The following is a 16,694-nucleotide window of genomic DNA, read 5'->3' as shown; positions in this document are numbered from 1 at the left end:
TTAGCATTTAGAAAGTTTTCCATCAGAACAAGAACCTTCCCATTTTCCAAAAGGAATTACTTAAGGCTCCTTACAATGCTGCAAAAGGGCAGTAAGGCTAGAAATGTCAAGAAGAAGCAAACATCATGGTTATTGTACAACAGATTAGGATGTTCAAAACAAAATAGAAGTGCCTCTGTATGGATCAGTCATCAACTTTATTCAAGTAATACTTAAGAACAGAAGCAACGAAATAACCTTTTTGGAATTTAAAGGATTAATCTAAATTGACTTTAATGACTACTGATGCTCAGGTTAACAAGTTACATTTTGCTGTGCATTGTGCTTTTTAATATTAGCACTATGAAAATGAAGCAATATTTCAGATACTAAAATCTGACATAAGTCTCCCTTAATTAAAATAGCGTAGTGCTGCTATATAATACTTTAGAAAAAATAGATTTCACCTACTGCCTTATTTTTTTTTTAATGTTTATTGATTTTAGATGGAGGACGAGGGAGACGGAGAGAGAGAGACATTGGTTGTCTCTCATATGTGTCCCAACTGGGAGCAAACCCAAGACCTAGGGATGTGTCCTAACCGGGATCAAACCCATGACCTTTTGATGTAGAGGATGATGCTCCAACCAATTGAGCCATATGGGCCAGGGCTCATTGCCTTATTTTAAAAAATAGTAAATCTTTGGTTAAATGATCATGTGAAGTTAAACATATTTTGTCAAGTCACTCACCAAATCATAGGAAAACAAAAGTAACAAACAGGACAGTAAATGATGGTACTTATCCACTGACATAAATTAATAGAGCTACAACTTGTTACTGAAAAAAACGAAGTTTCTGTTATTGCATAATGAAAGGGCAATCTACAGAGATAACCAAAATACAAAAATGTGGCATATTAGAGAAAGACTCATAGATACAGATCAGGCAGATAGCTCGGGGATGGGGGGTTGGGGGTGGAGGGATTGAGCAAAAAAGAAAAAAAAAAGATAGAACTCATGGACACGGACAATAGTGCAGTGACTTGGGAGGGGGAGCAAGGGTGGAGGTGGAAGAGGGCATAGAGGGGATAAATGAGATGGAAAAAATAAATTAAATGCTGTATATTCACCAAGAATATTGGGTGTGAGTAGACATTTATAGACATTATAAGGAGAATAGAGACTTCTATTTTTCATTGTTTTTAACCACTGAAAGAGGGCCAATTTTACTGTGAACTTAAAACAACTCTAAAAAATATAGGTGATATATGGGGAAAAATAAAAGATAAACAGTTACAAAAAAGAATAAATATGACACTATATCTGAAGGTAAAGTTAGGACATTTGGCTACCTATTTGGAAAATACAGAAGCCATAAAGGAAAATATTGATATAGATTTGATTATAAAACTAAAAACAAAAACTTCTCTACATCAAAAGGCACCATACGAAAAGCAAAGACCTACAACCAAGATTACTCTACCCAGCAAAGCTATCATTTAGAATTGAAGGTCAGATAAAGAGCTTCCCAGACAAGGAAAAGCTAAAGGAGTTCATCACCACCAAACCAGTATTATATGAAATGTTGTAGGGTACTCTTTAAGAAGAAGAAGAAATAAAAGATCAAAAACATGAACAATAAAATGGCAATAAATGCATATCTTTCAACAATTGAATCTAAAAATCAAAATAAATGAACAATGAATCTAATGAACAAAATAAACTGATGAATAAACTAGAACTAGAGGCATAGAACATGAAACAGACTGAGGAATCTCAGAGGGAAATGGGGAGGGAGGCTGGGAAGAGAGTAATCAAATAACTTATATGCATATAGCCATTAACCATGGACATAGACAATATGGTGGTGAAGGCCTGGGGTAGGGCAGGAACCAGGTGGAGGGGGGAATGGGGGAAAAAAGGGGGACATTGATAATACTCTCAACAATAAAGGTTAAAAAAAAAAACCCAAAGAACAAAAGGCACCATAAACAAACTTAAAAGATTAGCTCATGTGATTGGAATCCCTTACAATCCTGCTACAACTCATGACTGAGCAACTGCTTTATTTGGGTGTTAACTATCACCTAACAAGAATGAAAGCTCTTAAAGCCCTTTGTTACATTGCTTAAGGCATTTATTACTATTTGAGCACATCCTATTGCCCCTACCAGATTAATCTTCACAACAGGCATCATACTTACCTTTGTATTCCCATAGCAAATAGCACGTAGTAGGAACTCAAATAATGGCTGCCTGAATAAGTATCATATACTGAAGTCTGAAATGGACATAACCTGTGGGATTGTGTGCATGAAACTAGATATTATTATTCATTCTTTTCCTGCCTCTAACTCAACTTTTTTTACATTTAACTTATTATAATAAATTTTTCAGGTAGTTTTTTTCTTCCTTTGTAAATCTTACTGGTTTCATCTACCTTATTATTTAAAGAGTAACTTTTATTACAAAAATTATGCATGTCCATTATAAAAACTTAAAAAAATAAATATACACAAAAGGGAAAAAAAAACCAAGAAAATAAAAATCACTATTTTGGTGCATTTTTCTCAGTCTTTTTCTGTATACACACATGCACACATTTAGACCATACTACATATATTATCACTTTTTTTCTGTAAAGGGCCAGAGACAGTAAATGTTTTCAGCTTTGCAGGCCATATGGTCTCTGTCAACTCTGCCACTGCAGTGGTAAAAGGAATGGGTGAGGCTGTGTTCCAATAAAACTTCATTTACAAAAACAGGTGACAGGTTTTAGGTTTATTTTGCTGACCCCTGTTTTCTATTATTAAATAAACTTCAATGTATTATTCATGACTGCATAGGATTCTACTATACAAATCCCTTGTGGTTGGGTATTTGATCTTCTATACCACTGGGATGCCCCCATCCTTTGTGCACATTGACAAACATTTAGAAATAATTTCTAAAAGTGAAGTTGCATTTCTAACAAGCAGAGTTTGCAGCATTAAGATTTTTTTTATCCTAGCTTATTTGCCAAATCGTCCTCCAGTAAGAACCTAAAAAATGAGGGAATCACACCAAGACCTCAGGTAGGGGCAAACTGACAGCCAAGCATAGCCAGGAAGAGACCAAACCTGGTCATGCCCATCTCTGTTTACACATGAGCTCCTGCTGTTTTTGCCCTACCGCTGACTTAAATAGTTGCTACAGAGACCATATGGCCTACAAAGCCAGTAAAATATTTACTGTCTAGTTTCTAGACAAAGTTTTCTGACAAAGTTTGGTCTAGAGCCCTCAAACAGAAAAAGCTGCAGATGCAAAAGACCTGAGATAGGAATCAACTTAATGAATTCAAAACAAAGGAAAAACCTTAGTGACTAGAATGTGAACACCACAGAAAGAGAAGGAGATGGAGAGGTAGGATGGGACCATATTAAGGCTTTATAGATTATCAAAAAGGTTAGATTAGGATTTTATTTCAAGTGTAATGAGAAGCTAATCTTCCCAATTTTAGGCAATGGCAATATTACCAATCTCAAAAACCTGAAGTTCTTTTTGACTCTTTCCTTTATCTAATTTTCTTCCCTTCATATTTGATCTGTCAAGAAATTTTACTTATTTTATCTCTGAAATTAACCTCAAATCTATTTCTAGTTCCTCTGCTACTCTCAGTAAAAATCCTCATCATCTAGTGCCATCTAACTGGTTTTCCTACTTTCCAATTTTCCCTGTGCAATCCCCTCTTTTCACAGCAGCCAGAATCATCTTAAAACAGAAATCAGACCAGGTCATACTCATACCTCGAATTCTGCAGTGGCTTTGCATCACAGCACAAAGCCCAAATTTCTCATAGTCTATGGAGCATAAAGCAAACACTAATAAATACTACCTTGATCCTGAGTTGGGAATATACTGGCTAGATCATTCAAATATAATGTCAATATTTGATTTTAGACATGTTTTATCATGTTAAAGTCAGATTATTTCCTTTTTACTAAAAGAGGAATGAATATGCAATTTTTACAAAATGTCATTTTATTATCTATTAATATGGTCAGTGTTTCTCCTTTGATCTACTGATTTAATAACAGATCTATAGATGTCCTAATACATTTGTATTTCTGGGAAAATCCATTGTTTTAATATAGGTCTGTATTTGATTTATGACTTTTATAACTATATTCATAAATTAACAGTTTTCTTTTCTGTGTCAACTTTCATTTTTAGACCTTTGCTAACTTTATAAAACAAACTACAAGGCAATGAAAATTTTCTCTATGCTTTGAGAATTTAAAAACAACAGGAATAATCTATTTCTTGAAGGTTTGAAAGATTTCTCCTACCAAAACATTGAGACCTGGCTCTGTAGTTGTGAAGAGAGGGCTCCTTCTTTAATAACTTAAATTTCTCTCATGCTATTGTTGGTATACAAAGTTCTTCTATCCCTCCCTAAAAAGCAGCAAGAGAAAGACAGTCAGTTACCTACAAGGGAGTACCCATACGACTGTCAGCTGATTTCTCAACAGAAACCATGCAGGCCAGAAGAGACTGGCAAGAAATATTCAAAGTGATGAAAAGCAAGAACCTGCAACCAAGATTACTTTATCCAGCAAAGCTATCATTCAGAATAGAAGGTCAGATAAAGAGCTTCACGGATAAGAAAAAGCTAAAGGAGTTCATCACCACCAAACCAGCATTATATGAAATGCTGAAAGGTATTCTTTAAGAAGAGGAAGAAGAAAAAGGAACTCTTACCATTTGCCACAGCATGGATGGAACTGGAGAGCGGATAAATACCACATGATCTCACTCATTTGTGGAATATAATGAACAACATAAGCTGATGAACAAGGACTGATCCAGAGACGGAGAGGCATTGATTGGACTGTCGGGACTTGGAGGGAAGGTAGGGGAGGGTGGGGGTAAGGGGGAAAGATCAACCAAAGGACTTATATGCAAGCATATAGGCCTAATCAATGGACATGGACAACGGGGGGGGTGAGGGCATGAGCGGGGGTGGGGGGGGTGGGGAGTAGAGGGTAACGTGGGGACAAGGACACATATGTAATATCTTAATCAATAAAAAATATATTAAAAAAAATAAATGATATCATTTAGATTTTCCTATAAGACCACATATCTCAGCAAGACTTTCATATTAGTATAGAGTCATACTTAGTATTCTATTTTAAATTAAAGTTAAGGAAAATTTCAAGCATATCTAAAAATAGAATGGTAAAACAAACTCTTTTGTACCCAGCACTTAGCTTTTAACAATGAAAAACTTATGTCCAATCCTGCTTCATACTTCCCCCCACTCCCATACTTAATTATTTTGAAGCAAATCCCAAACATATTATTTCACCTGTAAATATTTTTTAAAATATATTTTATTGATTTTTTTACAGAGAGGAAGGGAGAGGGATAGAGAGTTAGAAACATCGATGAGAGAGAAACATCGATCAGCTGCCTTCTGCACACCTCCCACTGGGGATGTGCCCACAACCAAGGTACATGCCCTTGACCGGAATCGAACCTGGGACCCTTCAGTCCGCAGGCCGACGCTCTATCCACTGAACCAAACCGGTTAGGGCGAACCTGTAAATATTTTAGTTGTTATGATGCTTTAATCTCCTTCCTATCTGTAATTATATCTTGTTTTGCTTTCCTAAAGCTGTGCATTTGTGTGTGTGTTTTTCCTGTTTTCTAATTCACTGATTTTGGAATTTATATTGAATTCCTTCCTCTTGCTTTTTATAGGTTTACTTTGTAGTTCTTTCTCTAGCTACTTTCACTGAATTCCTTTATTTGAATTCTCATTTATTAATATATTATCTTTCAAGTATAATTCTAACAATATCATTTAAGATACTATTATGTTCTAAGCACCATGCTTTACATGAAATTATTTCAGTTAATTCTTGCTACAATGAGGTAAGTACTATTATCCATACTACAGATGAAGAAACTGAGGCTTAGAGAGAAGTTAAGAAGCCTGCTACCCAAATTCACACAGTTTGGAAGTGGGAATGGCTGTGACGTTGGTGGTAGTATAACCACATACTTTTATCTGGGAAAAGAGTGTGTATACGTATGGCCAGTGGCTGACTTAGATCAGAAACCAGGAGGTACTAAATCTTTTGATAAGACCCTGAAGGAAGACAGGCCAGTAGAGGGTCCACAGCCAAGTTTCTGAACACTGTTCTACACCATACATTTGTCAAACCCAATTATCAACCATCTTCATGGCTCCATGACGGCTGAGCCCTTCTGGAGAAAAACTAAACCCTATGATAAAAACTTAAAACTAACATGTTATTAACGAATTCCTTAGGATACATTTTTTTTTGGTATGGATCATTCAATTTTTCAGACACTAAAGGACAAACATTTAAGTACAGGAGAAATACTCTCTAGCACACAGCCATCAGTAGATAATGTTAAAAAATGATAAGGTTCTAAGGTTTTAAATCAGAGATGGGAAAAAATTTTGTGATCATCAACTTGAATCAACTGGCAGTGGCTTCCGACACCACTGAGAGAGGTTGCTTCTAAGGCCCTGTATCAAGGGAAATCTCACTATGAGCATAAAGAGAGGATAAGGGGGCAGCAGCACCAACATCCCAGGTGAAATCTTGCAGGAAGCAACAATACACCCTAGGTGGCATTTCTCATTTCCCTATCTAGGCATTTTTTTTTCTACTTAGCCTGGTGTTCTTTTTACTAAGTCATGTTTGTATAAAATGGTTTAAATGAAAAGACTCGTTTAGGTAAAGGGGTTATAACTTTCAATATGTCAGTATTTCAGGTTGACTCAATAAAACATTCATACTGGCACAGAACTTAATCAAATCAGTTTGCTGCCTTTCCAATATGGATTAGATCACTTGAGCTGAAAAAAAAGGGGGGGCATTGTGATAAATAGACTAGAGCAGAAGAGAAGCAATTTTGGACCAGAGGCAAGCCATGATACAAAAAAAGGGGGGGGGGGGTTAAAAAGCTCTTAGGTATGAAGGAAAGGGACACTAGGAAGTGAAAGAATAGCCCTGAAAGATAGCCAAATACGTAGCAAAAGGAAACCTTGCACGCTTGGAAATGCTGACTATTATACACATACTCCATTTAATGCTACTATACAGAATGCTAATTATAATGCTACTTATATCAGAAATATTTTCCTTAGTGGCATGTACTTAATTCAACTACAGTATATTTTTTCCCATGCTCTAAGTGCTAAAATATACTCTCAGCCGATGAGAATTAGAACAACAGACAATACTTTATACTAGTGATTTTCAACTGGTGTGCTGCAAGAGGTACACTTGTATGCTGCAAGAATTTTTAAAACATATAATACCTGACTATTTAGTCAGGGGTACTGACCTCTTTTCCCTTAGATTGTCAAATAAAAAATGACAACTGCCAACACAATAATAGCAGTCCAGTGTGAATGAATCAAAATTGTACCTTTTTTGTCAGATGAGCAAAAAATATATTTTGTGGCATGCTGCAGAATTATAGTAATTAGTCTATGTGTGCCATAAGATGACAAAGGTTGAAATCGCTGCTGTACATAATTAGTCAATAAGTGCCGTTAATGTACCACCCCACAAATGTTCCCTGCCAATGAGCGCACTATTATACTTCCTATGCTGAGCGGGTTCTTCACTGTCTATTGTCAGCTCTGCTAGGGCTCACTTTCTGTAGTTTATTTTGTGTTTGAGCCATGATGACTGCAAGAGGTATGCAAGTGCATACTGGACTCATGGTTATGAGTATCATTTTGGATCTTTAAATCCAAGTTTTAAGGCAACTTGAGGGAACCTTCAAGGACATGGAGGAAACCAGTGGACAACTGGGAACTGGTGAAATTCCCTGGATCTTCTGAAAGCCATCATATACATCACTACAGCCTTAGGGTAACTGTATTGTATAAACAGTAGCTGGAGTAACGGCATGCATGGAAGTTGGGAGAAACTACTGCTAAAGACCCATCATGACTTCAGAGGACTTGAACAGGGCACTGCTGGTGTATTCTTGCCTGTGTCCTTCATAGGGGTGCTGCTCTTACTCTGGCATTTAAAGTATTCGCTAATCAAGCGGTTCTCAACCTGTGGGTCGCGACCCCTTTCGGGTTCGAAAGACCCTTTCACAGGGGTTGCCTAAGACCATCGGAAAACACATATATAATTACATATTGTTTTTGTGATTAATCACTATGCTTGAATTATGTTCAATTTGTAGCAATGAAAATACATCCTGCATATCAGATATTTACGATTCATAAAAGTAGCAATATTACAGTTATGAAGTAGCAACAAAAATAATTTTATGGTTGGGGGTCACCACAACATGAGAAACTATACTAAAGGGTCGCGGCATTAGGAAGGTTGAGAACCGCTGCTCTAATCTATCTTCACTTTACCTTTTTAAACCATTTTTATCACTACTACTTTTAACAAGCCTTCTCCAACCCTTGACAATCATGCATGTGACTTAATATAAGAACTACAGTGGACATTTACTTCAGCCAGTTTCTTCTTAAGGTGAAGAAAACTCTTTGTAAATGTCCTAGAAAAATATAGTAGCTTTCTTTCTGTTCACCCTCTGCAAGTGGAAAGGGTGGATCGTTCCTCTACTGACATATTAAAAAAAAAAAAAAAGAACTACAAAGACTGAGTTGATATATACAGTGTTTAGGACTACAGTAATATAATATTTACAAAGTTGATGTTATGAACAATTAATGTATGCATGGTCATTAGAAAGAATAATAAGGGGAAAAGAAGGATCAAAGGACCAAATTAAGAGAAAGTCCAATCATTTCACAATTTTGTCAGCCACAAAATCACTAGATACCACCCTAGATCCTAAGGGCTCTATTTTATCCTGGGTGAATAGTCTGAGAGAGCAGGCTCAGCCGCTGGAAGGAAGAGGACAGGAAAAGTAACACTCGCTGGATTCTTACTTTGTGCTAAGTATTTATTTATCTCTTTTAACTCTCAAGTCCCAGAAGAATCTTCACCTGGTACTATAAGAACCATTAAGAGAACTATTTCTCACTAAGCAAGAAACTGCTTTAATGATTCTTAGATGACTATGGAGACCTAAACAGTCAAGACTCTCTATTTCTTCAGCATGGATCATGCAGAGCATGGAGTCCTCTGGCCAGCTAATAAAGGATGAAAAATTCTGGAGTCCAGGAAAGTATCTTGGGTTGAGGTGCTATACAGCACTCTACCTTCTGCTAGATAGTCTCTCTCCACAGCCCCACCAAAATAAAAGATAAAAATAACAAACTCTCCAGCAGGGAAAGAACAAGACATGGCTAGAGCTTGAGAAAATTCAACTAATTAGATATAAATATGAATTAATATGCAAACATTCCTGGGGGAGGGAAATGGGTTTTGGTGATGACTATCCATTATATTCTAATATAAGCCAATTGAATGACAAATTTTCTTATATTTTATGAGATATGTGGAGGAAATAAAAGTTTTTATTTCAGGTGCTTAAAGAAAGGATCATGCCTTTAGGAAGCCAGAAGGAAAACAGCATTAAAATTACAAAGATAGAAGAGAAGTGGATCTAGGATATGGGAAGGAGTCAGATTGCAGGGCAAAGAATAAAGGAAAGAGAGGAAGAGAGGAGGTGCAAAGAAAGGGAGAATGCAGCCAAAATGGAATGGCTCCACTGCAAACAGAAACCAGGGGACATGTTCAAGGGACAACATGAGGAGCAGCTTAGTAAGCTTTTACTTGATCTCCCTATTTTCAGCCCAGTAGCTCACCCCACCTCCTACTATGCCTGGGGTTTCCCAAGTCTGGAGTCTCTCTGGTTCATTTTTCCCTATGAAATACCTTTTGTCTTTTCTGGGGAGAGGAGAGAGTATAAACTCTTTATATAGTCATTCAACCAATCTCTGTTTTCAGCTGCGTGCCATATCTTCACTTTCCATAGTACCTGATAACATCATTCTTAAGCTCATCTGGAGCTTTGGGTCTCTGAATAAGGCTTACTTCCTGCTGATATACTCCTCTAAAAGTATTTAGGTCCTATAACTTCCTCTTGTTAGGACTCTTTTATCTTCTTTTCATAATTACATATCTTGATTCAATTACAGAAGTCTTCTAATTTCAAAGACCACATTTCTGTTTCTTATTGTTTTAGGTGATAATTTCTCAGAGGAGAAGAGGCCTAAAGCAGCTTTATCTTTCCATTTTAAAACTAAAAGTTTCCCTTATATGCTTTTGTGTCTCCAGCAACCTAATAGAGTTCTTGGCACCCAACAGACATTCATTAACTACTTGGTTAATGAACGATTACCCATAGTTACAAACTAAGCTGCTGTAACCAAAAGATCTCCAAATGCAATGACTCAAACAGGGTAAGTGCCTATTTTCCTCTCATGGAGCACTCCATAGGTAACAGGATAGGTTAGAGTGAAGAGGTGTTGCTAGATTATTAGGTCATTAAAGATGCAGGTTTCTTCTCTCTTGTTATCCTCCATCCATCTTATGATCTTGTCGTGGTCAAAACTGGCTAATCATTACACTCTGCATTCTAGCCCATGGAAAAGGAGCCGTTCAACCTACTAGAAAGCCTACCAGTTGACAAATTCCACACATACAATTATCTCATAGTTTCTATAGGCCAGGAATCTGGGCCAACAAACATGTCAGCTTGGAAGTAGATCCTTCTCCACATTAAGTTTCAGATGAGATTCTAGCCCTGGCCAACTGCTTGACTGCAGTCTGTGAGACTCTGACCCAAAGAACCCAGTTAAGCTGTACACAGATTCCTGGCCCACAGAAACTGTGAGATAATAAGTGCATGTTGTTTCAAGCTACTAAATTTGGGGTAATTTGTTATGCATCAAATAGATAACTAATATGACATCTCAGTTTTCACTATTTAAATTATCAATAACTGACAAAATAAAAAAATTAATTGTACATTAAAGGCAAATATAATTTTAAAGTATAAAGCTAACATATTTTGACAATCTTTTGGATTTAATGCCATTAAAGAAATATTAAATATTAGGTTTTTATGTTATACTTAAACCTAATTCCTATAATCTGGAATGCTCTGCTCAACTAAGATATTACCAGCAGTTCACCCACACTGCTGGTAATATCTTAGTTCTATACCTTTTCACCTTATCTTTAGAATGCAGTTTCTTCCACAGGTAAGTGTTACTAATGCTGTGAGTACTTTGAGGGAAAGAATGAGCCATGTAATATTGCAATGAAAAACTGCTTTGATTTTAGGCTAAAGAGAATAAAAAAATTGAAGGTTTGCCTTCCAAAAAGAATTGTTACATGAAGAAAAAAAAGGTAGTTGGTGGCAGAAAAATCAATATTAACACGTACTGATTGTTTTTATGTTTGCTTAAATGCCAATAAATGTATACTTTGGATTAATGAAGTAAAATGCCTCAAATGTTTTGGGAGTTACAGAAATGTGACCAATGTGAAGGCAGCCGTGGGCACCAGACCCCATGTCCGGGTCCTGTGCTAGTCAAAGCATAATTCATGCATTCATTTAATTAACAAGCACTTATTGGGGTGCTGGATATAAAACAGGGAATAGGTGAGTGCCGCCCATGCGCGGCTACCACCCGCTCGTGCTCGCCGGGAAACTACAGCTCCTGGCAGGCCCCGCGCCGTAAAACAGGGAATATATCAGACATGGTCACTGCTTCATGCAGCTCACAGTTTAGTAGGGAATATAAAGAAATAAATAAGCAATAAAATCTAGTGTGGTGCTGCTATTTAGGGCATGCATGGACTGCTGTGGCAACACAAAGGAAAAACACTGAACTCAAGGTGAAAATGGAAGTGACAGTTGTATCAGGAAGAAGTCTCAGTTGAAGAGATATCAAAACGTGGATCTGAAGGATGATCAGGAATTAACTGGAAGGGGGTGGTAAGGGAAAAAAAATTCTGGGAGAGGGAATATCACCTCTGAAGGCCCAGGAGCAAAAGAGAACCTGATACATTTGAGTGATTAGACTTTCAGTACAGGGTAGATGTGTGTGTCCAGGGAGGATATAAAGAATTATGCAAGGCCTTATTATGCAGGACCTGGTAGGTCACACTGCAGAGTTTGGACTTTATTTAAAGACACAGCAGAGAAGACATCCCTCTTACAATATAACGAAACCTACAAAATTCTCAGAATTATTTTAATAAGAAATAGACAAAACTATATGCAAGAAACCATAAAATTTTGATAAAGGTTATAAAAGAATATCAAAATAAATGAATGTCCTTGGATGTGAAGACTCAATATTATTAAAATATTATTATTTACAGTAACTGAAACTGTATGTGAAGTCAAAATCTTCAGAGATGTTGTAGGTTGAATTATGTCCTCCAAAAGGTATGTTCAATATTCCCTATGCTATACTTTACATAGTGTCACATGGGTACTAGATTTCTTGGGGTTATCACTCTGTAAGGGGTATATAAATGTCTAATCACCATGCTGAATACCTGAAACTAATATAATATAGTATGTCAAATATAATTGAAAAAGAATCCTAGCCAGCATGACTCACTGGTTGAACACTGACCTATGAACCAGGAAGTCAAGGTTCGATTCCTGGTCAGGGCAAATGCCCAGATTGCAGGCTCAGTGCCCAGTGTGGGGCGTGCATGAGGCAGTCAATCAATGATTCTCTCTCATCATTGATGTTTCTATCTCTCTCTCTCCCTTCCTCTCTGAAATCAATAAAAATATATTTAAAAAAAAGAAAAAGAAAATTTTAAAAACTGTTAAAAAGGTATGTTCAAGTTCTAATCCACTGTACCTGTGAATGTGATCTTATTTGAAAATAGGGTCTTTGCAGATATAATATTAAGATGAGGTCAAACTGGAGTTGGATGAGCCCCAAACCAATAGACTGCTGTCTTTATAAGAGGAAAATCTTGATACAGAGACACACAGGGAGAATGCCATGTGACAACGGAGGTAGAGGTTGGAGTGATGTGTTTTACACCACCCAGCTTGTGGTACTTTATTAGGGCAGCCTTAGGAAACTGATACAATTGGGTATACAGCAATTTTATATATGATAAAAGAAGGATCTTAAATGAGTGGGAATGAATTTTTTTAAAAGTATGTTTTTATTTCAGAGAGAAGAAGGGAGAGAGAGAGATAGATGAGAGAGAGAGAGAGAGAGAGAGAGAGAGAGAGAGAGAGAGAATTATCAATGATGAGAGAGAATCATTGATCGGCTGCCGCATGCACTCCCCCCAACTGGGAATCAAGCCCACAACCCGGGCATGTGCCCTGATCAGGAATAGAACCATGACCTCCTGGTTCATAGGTCCACACTCAACCACTTAGCCAGACCAGCTGGGTGAATGTGTTTTATGTATTCAATAAGTAGAGATTAGGGCAACAGGGTATTATTTAGAAAGGCGGGTTAGGTTTCTACGTCACAGTAGGTACTAAAATTCCAAGTAGATCACAGAGCTAAATGCTAAAAATAAACCCATAAAAGTGGTAGATGAAAATGTAAGAGACTATATTTAAGACCTTGGTGCAAGAAAGGATTTTCTAACCAAAACATGAAACCCAGTAGCCAGATCTGATTTCTCAAAAATGAAAACTTCTATACATATGCAATAACAGGCAACATAATCAATCTTAAAAAATAGGGAGAAAATATTTGTAACATATGTTATAAACGTGGAGTTAATATCCAGAATATACACAGAAATAATACAGATCATAAGGAGACAAGTATCCCCAAAGAAAATTGGACCAACACAAAAATACAAAAGCCAATAATGCGTGGATACTCAACTTCACTAATAATCAAATGAGATGCAAACTGAATGAGAAAGTGTTATTTACTTAAAGTGGCCCAAATTAAAAATAATTTCTGATAATATCCAATGTTGAATATCCTGATTGACCATACCCTATTCAACATGGAATAAAGTTTTTGTTTGATGGGCAATTTGGCTGTGTCTACTGAGATTTAGATGTTCATACCCTTTGTTTCAGCTCATTTTTTTCTAAGACTACTAGTCTCCCGATGCACGAATTTGTGCACATTGAAAAGAAATTAATTAGCAGAAATATTTTAATATCACTATTTTCCCTTTCTCTATAACAGAAGTATCAACCAAATTCATGATCGACAATGAGAGATCAGAACACAAGTGTGCGATTGGCACCAGTGAGAGCTTTATATGTATCACACATGCACGAGTCAATTTAGCCTTTTATAGATATAGAACAAACTAGCCTAATTAGACCTGCTTTCTGATTTAGCTAAACTTTTTCCAGCCCAGTGAAGCACCCCGACTTCTCTTTCAGGTAATTGTCAGCAACACAGTAGTAAATATCAACATGAAGCAGATTATTATTATAGATCACACAGGGAGAACAAAGGGTAAAATATTTCACTGCAGCAGTGTTTGACTATATTCTGCACAGTGAGAAAACTTGAAGTCATTTTCAAGGTTCACCATTTCTTACTTTTCAGTTGGGTCAACTTTCTAAATTTCCATTTTCCAGCTAATGAAAAGAAAATAGGATTCTATCGAGTCTCCTATCTACCTACTCCAGGACCTCTGTGAGGATCAAATGAGATGAGGCAGGGGAAAACGCTTTACAGACATTTGGTTACAGTGTAAAATGTTTCCACCTGGCTATAAAGCAAGTCATGTTCCTGGGCTGAAGAAACTCCATGGAGGCTCGTCGCTAGAGAGAGGAAGCTGGGCATTGCTACATGACATCATTACCCGGACACTTAGCATATTAGCCTTTTATATATAGACTAGAGGCCTGATGCACGAAATTCGTGCAAGACTAGGTCTTCCCTCCCCCGGCTGCCGGCACTGGCTTCCCTCTGGCACTGGGGACCCAGGCTTCCCTTGCAGCCCCAGCTCTGTCTGGAAGGACATCTGGCCTAATTAGCATATTATGCTTTTATTATTATAGATATTCTACTAAAACACAAGTTCCCAAAAATAAATAGGGGAAAATTACATTAAGTATAGGACATGCATAAAACAGTGTTATGCAACCATTTAAAATATGTACATCTACATTTTTGTCATAAAAGATGTTTAAGATATTAAATGAATATGAATTACAGAATATATGTATTTTATAAATATCAGCAATAATTGTCTTATGTGCAGAACAAAAAGAAAATAATAACTGAGTTGTAACAATGGTTATCTTGCATGGAGAGACAATCTATTTACTACTCTACAATAAATCTATGATTTGGTTTAAAAATTAAGCTTTAAAGTACTAATGAAAACTTTGAATAATATGAGAGCAATTGTTTTCATTCTTTTAAAATCAGTTTCTAAATGACACTGGCATATTCAAGAATGAATTTTGGGAAAATTCATGTGAAAGAATCAACAGTTTTCTAATACCATAAGATCATTATTTTGCTCAGTTTAAAAGTATGAATACTTAAATTTTATGGTACTTGATTTATCTATATCCCTTATTATGTAAAATTTTACTTACAGTTTGTGGATTAATCTCTTCCTCTCCCATAGGTTCATCCATAATTTGCTGTCCATTCTGTGAAAAGCATAGCAAGTAGAAAGTTACCAAAGCAGATCTTACATCAGTTAAAGTTAAATGAAGGCAGACAAAACAAAATCACATAGGAATATTTTTACCCCTAAAGGGTTCTAATGAAGTACAAAACAACTATATAAGTAAGCAGTTGCCAATTTGCAACAGGGCTGTGCTTCAAAAGTTAACATGTAAATTGTTTATTTTAAACTATAAAAACATTTTTCAATGGAAACGATATAATAAATGATAATTACCTTTCCAGGTGAGCTCTTGAATTTATTTTAATAGTTAAATGCATTACAAATGATCTTATTCAAACCTCATCAAACTTCATTTACAACACTTTCTATGGGAAAAACATTCTAAATTCCAACTCCATTGATAATTAATCAGGGCAACTGATTAATTATTTCAGGGGAAAATTAAGCTAGATCTCTATATAAAAATAGATTCCAGATGGATTAAACATGTAAATGTTAAAAAAAATTCAACAGTGCTGTTAAATCTTTGAGGGAAGGTGGGGGTGGCTGGGTGGGTGGGAAGAGATTAACCAAAGAACTTATATGCATATATGCCTAACCCATGGACACAGACAATAGTGTGGTGAAGGCCTGGGGGGATGGGTGCAGGGTGGAGGGGGTCAATGGGGAAAAATGGGACATCTGTAATACTTTCAACAATAAAGATAAATTTTAAAACATGTCAAAAAGAAAACTATACAAGTATTAGAAGAAAATACAGGTGAATAATACTTATGGGGTAAGTAGGATGAAAGTAATAAAGAAAAAAACTTCTACTAGACACGAAAAAGTTAAAAGACAAATTGATTACAAAAAATTAAAAGCAACATATGACAAAGGGTTGGTATCCTCAATACATAAGAGCTTTGTTTTACAAACCTGTAAGAAAAAATGATGAACCTCAACAGAAAAGAGCAATAAGGGAAAAAAGTGTTCAGCCTTAATACTAATCAAGGAAATGCATTTAACCAAAAGATACCTCTGCCTTTCAAATTGGTAACGATTTATAGAAAAAAACCACTAGCATTAATATGGGGGAAAGAGCACTCAGGATATACTTCTAGAGAAAGTGTAAATCAGCTCAACCTTTCAGGAAGGCAATATAAGTCTGTATTAAAAACGGCCCATCATTTCGACTTTT

The 16,694-nt window shown here is 36.3% G+C and overlaps 1 protein-coding gene and 1 non-coding gene across 15 annotated transcripts in view; one reads left to right on the top strand and one right to left on the bottom strand.

Annotated features, from left to right (window-relative positions):
• RPS6KA3 (ribosomal protein S6 kinase A3) overlaps positions 1 to 16,694 on the bottom strand; it is a 123,039-nt gene that overhangs the window by 78,973 nt on the left and 27,372 nt on the right. For 13 of the 14 annotated variants that reach the window (XM_036304392.1, XM_036304391.1, XM_036304396.1 and 10 more), the window contains one exon: positions 15,477 to 15,533. In XM_036304392.1, coding sequence (XP_036160285.1) covers positions 15,477 to 15,533 — 57 coding nt within the window. Of the gene's footprint in view, positions 1 to 2,185; positions 2,279 to 15,476; positions 15,534 to 16,694 lie in introns of all 14 variants that reach the window. The other variant, XM_036304403.1, reaches the window with a different exon arrangement.
• On the top strand, positions 8,481 to 8,613 carry LOC118654877. Its single transcript, XR_004967132.1, has one exon.

This window comes from Myotis myotis, unplaced genomic scaffold (assembly GCF_014108235.1).
Source record: "Myotis myotis isolate mMyoMyo1 unplaced genomic scaffold, mMyoMyo1.p scaffold_m19_p_4, whole genome shotgun sequence".
NCBI lineage: Eukaryota > Metazoa > Chordata > Mammalia > Chiroptera > Vespertilionidae > Myotis > Myotis myotis.
The sequence above is the reverse complement of the archived record's forward strand: the minus strand, read 5'-3'. Positions and strand labels throughout refer to the sequence as shown.